The 6,747-nt window shown below is 51.9% G+C and overlaps 1 protein-coding gene across 2 annotated transcripts; it reads left to right on the top strand.

Annotated features, from left to right (window-relative positions):
• The first annotated feature begins 1,188 nt into the window (after positions 1-1,188).
• Positions 1,189-4,515, top strand: LOC136471433 (cytochrome P450 734A2-like). 2 transcript variants are annotated; one of them, XM_066469164.1, is made up of 5 exons: positions 1,189-1,670; positions 2,340-2,563; positions 2,681-2,931; positions 3,039-3,429; positions 3,565-4,515. In XM_066469164.1, exons 1-5 carry the CDS (start codon positions 1,355-1,357, stop codon positions 4,015-4,017), a joined length of 1,635 nt encoding a protein of 544 aa, XP_066325261.1. In that variant the 5' UTR covers positions 1,189-1,354; the 3' UTR covers positions 4,018-4,515. The 2 variants fall into 2 exon arrangements, with proteins under 2 accessions (XP_066325261.1, XP_066325260.1); XM_066469163.1 differs by having other exon boundaries at positions 2,340-2,931.
• Positions 4,516-6,747: the final 2,232 nt, after the last annotated feature.

The following is a 6,747-nucleotide window of genomic DNA, read 5'->3' as shown; positions in this document are numbered from 1 at the left end:
TGTATAAATAAAAAAATGTTTCAAAATTAATCTACATTTTTATAGGTGAAAAAGAACTCAAATACAATTTTTCTAATTTGTTGCATTAAAAATGGTTATATTTAAAATAAAATAAAATTGATAGCATCTACAAGAGCAAAAAGAAATGGGATCGGAACACTGCAAGACTACTTTTGGGGGGATTTAGGAGCCAAAGGCAAAGACGGTGAAACGTTTCTTGGCTGAAAGGTTTCTCACTTCTCTCGTTTGGCCGTGTTTCTCGTGATTCTGAGAAGAATCGAATCGGTTTCGCGCAGCCAAAAGACCTCTTAGTTGTTGAATTTTGTATCTAAATTCTAGTGATTATTGTATTATATTTAAATTTTCCTTTTATATTTTATTAAAAATATATATTCTAGATCCTAATTATACTCTTAGTTACTATGGTATAATTTAGAAACATATATAGCATATTTTATGGTTATCAAATTATTTTACATAATAGCTTATATTACTATTTAGACGTTGATTTGAGGATATAGAAAAAATTAAAGGGTTATTAATATATATATATGAATTAAAGGGTTTTCTTAATTATCTTTGGTAATAAGTAGGGGTGGATAATTTAGGGATTACTTTGTGTATTTTTTATAATGGTTGAAATTGGTAATTTTTTGTAAACTCAATGGATCTTATTAACAATGATGGGTTAGAGTTTATCAAATTAAAGACACGATGTTTCTAATTATTGTAAAAAAATTATGATTTATTTATCATTTTTCCTTTAGCATGTGTCGTGAGGACTAACATGGTAGAAGTTCCGTAGTAAATAGTGAGATTGTTGGCACATGAGTTTTCTGTTAGAGGAATGATTTTGTTTGTTTTTAACCCACAATGGACATGAAAGTTTAGTTAGGACTAAAAATGAATGAAACTTTTAAACATCTCAAGCTACACACACCATCCATCCGACATGGTCAATTAAACAAAGTTTCAAAGCCCACGTCGTTGACCCTTACATCCCACCAGCTCCAAAACAAAACTTGTCCCTCTCGCTCTCTCATCAGTCATCCCTGCGCTCCTCCCTCCCGGCTTCATCGCCCGCCGGAACACGGCCTCTCCCCGTCGACCTCCCCCACCACTATATAACCGCCCTGCCCCTCCCCCCCTTGCCTTCCCTTCTCACCACAGAACCCCCCGCCATTACCACCACCCTTTCCTTCCGAATCCTCTGTCTCTGCGTGCGTGGCACACAAAGCACACGGCCATTACCAGAAACCCAGCTCCGCCACCCTGCTTGGTTCCATTCCAAGAAGCAAAGGAGGAGGAGGAGGAGGAGGAGGAGGAGGAGGAGGCAGAGACGACTCAGACTGCAATGGGGGAGCAGGAGATGGACGCGGGCGGCGCGGGCTGGCTGTCGTGGCGAGCGGCGGCGGTCGCCGTGGTGGCGTGGCTGGCGCTGCACGTGGCGGCGCGCGTGGCAGACGCGCTGTGGTGGCGGCCCCGTCGCCTGGAGGAGCACTTCGCGGCGCAGGGCGTGCGCGGCCCGCCGTACCGGTTCCTGCTGGGGTCCGTGAAGGAGATGGTGGGGCTCATGGCGGAGGCCTCGTCCAAGCCCATGTCGCCGCCATCCTCCCACAACGCGCTGCCCCGCGTGCTCGCCTTCTACCACTACTGGCGGAAGATCTACGGTGCGTGGCCTGGCCTCTCTCCCACCTCTCGCTTTCGGCCATGTGTTACGTCGCCGAGCATGTGTCCCCCCTCCCCCCACCCCCCGGCCCGTTCCGTTTCATTGCTCGCTCATCTTTTTGGTTGCGCTCCGTGATCTGTTCCCTCCCTGTCCGCTAGCTTTCCGGCGCCTTCTCTCTCTCCTCCTGCAGAATTGCTCCCTTCCCTGTGCATGTCTGTTTGCGGCCAGGGGCTCAGCTTTTGTCTCTTGTTGTCAGCACAGCACAGCGCAGCCGCAGCGCAGCTTCTCTCTCTATCCAATTGCGCTTACGGGGCTCATGGTGTTTACTCCCTCTTCGGCTCTTCCTTCCTCCTCCAGACTCATCACTCCCAGAGACATGTCAATAATCTCACCTCGGTTGTTGCTGCCCTGCCATGCTGCAAGCTCTTGTTCATGTCCTTCCCCTGCTCGATCCTGCCCCTCTGGCTCTTGCATTCAATGGAGCTGGGCTTTGGATCATGAGCGGAGCACATGGGAGAAAACTAAACTAGCGCAGTAGCCAGTACAAGTCCAAAGTATTTTTCTTTCTTTCTTTCTTTTTCTTTTCCTCTGGTTTCTGTGTTCTTGGCAATTCGCGGTTCGTCGATCAGTTGGTTGGTTGATTGATCGGCGGCGTTGTCCACATGTGCAGGACCGACCTTCTTGATCTGGTTCGGGCCGACGCCGCGCCTGACGGTGGCGGAGCCGGAGCTGGTGCGCGAGATCTTCCTCACGCGCGCGGAGGCGTTCGACCGCTACGAGGCGCACCCCGTCGTGCGCCAGCTCGAGGGCGAGGGCCTCGTCAGCCTCCACGGCGACAAGTGGGCGCTCCACCGCCGCGTCCTCACCGACGCCTTCTACCCGGACAACCTCAACGTAAGACACGGGCCGCGCCTCGCCGCTCTGCTCTGCTCTTCTTGGTTCGTCGTGCGTGCGCCGGCCGGTGCGGTGTGCCTGACGCGCGCCTTGTTCTTCTTGCTTGGTTCTTTGCAGCGGCTGGTGCCCCACGTCGGCAGGTCGGTGGCGGCGCTAGCGGAGAAGTGGCGCGCCATGGCGGCCGCCGCCTCGAGCGGCGAGGTGGAGGTGGACGTCGCGGAGTGGTTCCAGGCCGTCACGGAGGAGGCCATCACGCGCGCCACCTTCGGCCGCAGCTACGACGACGGCCGCGTCGTGTTCGCCATGCAGGGCCGCCTGATGGCCTACGCCTCCGAGGCCTTCCGCAAGGTCCTCGTCCCCGGATACCGGTGCGTACTACCTACCTAATGGCGGCGCGTCTCATCCCCGTCTGAGCCGTCTCGGATTTTTCTTTCAAAGACAGCTAGCTAGCGGCTGACCGAAACGTTGCTTGCAGGTTCTTGCCCACCAAGAAGAACTGGCAGTCGTGGAAGCTGGACAGGGAGATACGGCGGAGCCTGACCCGGCTCATCTCCCGGCGCAGCGACGAGGCCGAGGCCGAGGAGGTTCAGGCCGGCCACTCCGGCGGCGGCTTCCGCGACCTTCTCGGCGCCATGATCAATGCCGGCGAGAGGACGACGCCCGCGGCGATCCCGGTGGCGGACATGCTGGAGGAATGCAAGACGTTCTTCTTCGCCGGGAAGCAGACGACGACGAACCTCCTGGCCTGGGCCACCGTGCTCCTGGCCATGCACCCGGAGTGGCAGGAGCGCGCCCGCCGCGAGGTCCTCGACGTCTGCGGCCCCGACGAGCTCCCCTCCAAGGAGCACCTCCCGAGGCTCAAGACGGTGAGTCAGTCAGTCCCACTGCCACATCACCCAATTTTCTTTTCGAATCTCCTGCCTTGGGCATTTCCGTCATTCCAGTCGCCCGCAGCTGACACGCACTGCTGTCCTGTTTTCCTCGTGGTATTTCCATTCCAGCTGGGCATGATCATCAACGAGACGCTGCGGCTGTACCCGCCGGCGGTGGCCACGATCCGGCGCGCCAAGACGGACGTGCGGCTCTCCGACGGGTGCCTGATCCCGCGCGACACGGAGCTGCTGATCCCGATCATGGCGATCCACCACGACGCGCGGTTCTGGGGCCCCGACGCGGCGCAGTTCAACCCGGCCCGGTTCGCCGGCGGCACGGCGAGGGCGGCCAAGCACCCGCTGGCGTTCGTCCCGTTCGGGCTGGGCTCCCGGATGTGCATCGGCCAGAACCTGGCCCGCCTCGAGGCCAAGCTCACCGTGGCCGTCCTGCTGCAGCGGTTCGAGATGAAGGCGTCCCCGAACTACGTCCACGCGCCGACCGTCCTGATGCTCCTCTACCCGCAGTACGGAGCGCCGGTGATCTTCCGGCCACGTTCACCGGCACCGGCATCCTCATCATAGCAGCCCTGATGGCAGATGCTTCTTCGCGTGTCTGTCCCGGCCAAGCCCCACACATTCTTTTGTCGAAATTGGCGGAAATGCCGCCGGTCTGCCTGGTGGCCGAAAAACCGTAGGACATGTGCAGAATGACCGAAATACCCCCGCTGTGTATATGCCAACAAGTGATACTAGAAGCCAAGAAGCACTAACTTTTTGTCCTAGCCTGCTGCTGCGCCTCGGGGCCTACCCAGGTTGCCCGGAAATGCCCTCGTTAACAGACCGGATCAGGCCCAGCCTTCTTTAAGAGTTGATGAGACACAAGGGGAGGCCGGAGGACCCACACCTCGAGCGCTTGTTCGGCTGAACTAAAAAAAAATATTGTTTATGGTTTTTTACTGTTTATGCTAATTTTTTATAAAAAAAAACACTGCTCAGGCTAAAAAAAAAATCGACTAGCCAGCCGATCTATGCCAGCCGAACATCTTGCTCTTCTCCCCTGTTTTGTTCCTTGCTGCCCGTGGCGTCTGGTGTATGTATTTGTATAGAGGTTTGTTATTCCATCTTTATTAATAGAGAAGAAAATGCAATGAAAAAAAGAGAAGATTGAGATGGCAGAGTAATGAAGTGGTATGTGTGACTTGTCGGCCTCTTTCGGTTCTGTGGTCGGTGATCCCTTGCAACAATTGCGTTTCGTGCATGGTGATCCGGTTTTACATCCTACACTATTTTTTGTCGATTGTTCTTTTTCATCAATCAGTGTGCCCCAAGATTAGGGGCTGGATTAGATCACGGGAGATAATCTGGTTCCCATTCCTATGGACGCTAAACTAATATACTTTATATGAAACTACTTGCATTAGTTAGGCACGTATATGCTCATCATGAACCAGTAAAACCACGTTTTACACGTCTTTCCACATGAGCTTAGCCCAGCTCGTACAAGCAAAAGTTATTTGCAGCCATCACTAATATAATACTAAAGGAAAAAACTAACCAGGTGTTCGGCTGGTACAGATTTCGTTCGGTTAATTTTGGATGATTTAATAGTGTTCTGTGAGAGAGAATAAGCTAAACAATCCAAGATCAGATCAGCCGAACACATTATTTGCAGCCATATGCAGATATGCCAGCTAGTTAAATGAGCTCAGCGGCATGTCGCTGAAACAAACAAGCAAAAACCAGGTGGTGAGGCGTGGGGACGCGCGGTGGGGGACATGTCTCGTGGGGCCGCGGCCGCGCGGGCCGGCAGCAGCCAAACCAGGGTGGGGGCGGGCGCAGGCGCGGCCGATGATGCGAGACTCGCAGCAGGCGGGAGCGGCGCGCCGGGGATTCGTGTGCGCACCTGCCTGTCCGTCCTTGGGGGCTGCTGGCCTGGCTACCAAGCTGTCACTGCCGCAACGAGCATTCCAGACAGTTACAGTACCAACGGACAACGCCGCAAGATCCACGGCGTCCACGCCGTTTTTTTTGTCCCCCTTTCTCCCTCTGGACCGTCTGTCTCTTCTACAGGTAGGTCGAGTAGGGGATACAGATACATTTTCTTTTAGGAAAACAGGAGGGTGCAAGCCCCTACTGTGTTTTTTATTAAAAAAAAAATTGCAAGAGTTTACGGCAAACGTCAAGAAAACGAAACGAAGAAAATAAAAGCAATTGCACATAAACTTCTAGCCATCGACTAATATAGGGTACATAAGCTTTCTTTGCTGTAAGGATAACTTGAGCAAAATCATTCATGAAGTGGCGTTTTGCATCCGAGATATCCGGCTGCACATTTCTGCGAATTGCGTCATTTCTTACTGACCAAATGGCCCAACTCACTGAAATGATTATCTCCATAGAAAAAGGAACACCAAGCTGGACCCTGAATGAAGTGATTGTTTGAAAAGGATCAACAGAATCTCGAATGAAAAACCCAAAGTGCTCCAACAGTCCACTGCAAATTGACAATCAAGGAAGAGATGCAGAGGAGTTTCTTCAGAGGATAGGCTGCAAACAGCACAATTGTAATCATCCAGATACATATTTTTCCTTGGTAGCAAATTTCTAGTGCTTAGCCTGTCTTTCATAAGTAACCAAAAGAAGACCTTTCTCTTATTTTGACTGCAACTTTTCCATAACCATCCTTCTACCAATGATACAGATACATTTAGGTTGCTTCAATTCGTTAGTGCTCAAAATAGAAAAGGTTGCTGTTTTTTTTCTTCTTTTTCTCTATGGACCTTCTCTCCAAGTCTTCTTTTTCTCTATGGACCTTCTCTCCAAGTCTCTCTCTTCTAGAGGTGTGGGCAGGTGTTGCAGGCTAGGTTATTTCGATGAGGCCGCGTCTTCTCGATGTCGTTGTTGCTTTGCGGTGCATTGGTATCACTCTTGGTTTGAGTCTGCAAGGGCAAAGCCGGAGCTAGCCGCTTTGGGATGCAGCGATGCTAGGCAACGATGATGTGCTGCTTTCTCGTCCTAGATGTGGGCTTTTGTGGTGGTGGTGGTGGTGTTTGTAGGTGGCGGTGCTTTGGGGGCTCTGACTGATGTTCGCCGTGTGGAGTCGGAGCTGCTGGTTGCTTGTGTGACTATCTTGGTGACGATAACACACATTGGGCTCTGTCATTGTGTTCTCACTGTGTGCTTGTGGGATACTTAGGGTTTGTTCTCCAGGCCTTCATGCCTAGTTTTTTTGCGCAGTTTTTCTCTCATAATAAAGTGTGTGGTTGTAAGGTTTTTGCATCTACTTTCTCTTACAACCGGGCCAGTTCTTTT

Source organism: Miscanthus floridulus, chromosome 8 (genome assembly GCF_019320115.1).
Source record: "Miscanthus floridulus cultivar M001 chromosome 8, ASM1932011v1, whole genome shotgun sequence".
Taxonomy (NCBI): Eukaryota; Viridiplantae; Streptophyta; class Magnoliopsida; order Poales; family Poaceae; genus Miscanthus; species Miscanthus floridulus.
This window is presented reverse-complemented; position numbering and strand designations above follow the sequence as displayed.

Coding starts and splice junctions, on each gene's coding strand:
- LOC136471433 (XM_066469163.1), top strand. CDS start 1,355: ATGGGGGAGCAGGAGATGGACGCGGGCGGCGCGGGCTGGCTGTCGTGG. Junction 1,671..2,339: donor CTACTGGCGGAAGATCTACG/GTGCGTGGCCTG, acceptor CCACATGTGCAG/GACCGACCTTCTTGATCTGG. Junction 2,932..3,038: donor GTCCTCGTCCCCGGATACCG/GTGCGTACTACC, acceptor CGTTGCTTGCAG/GTTCTTGCCCACCAAGAAGA.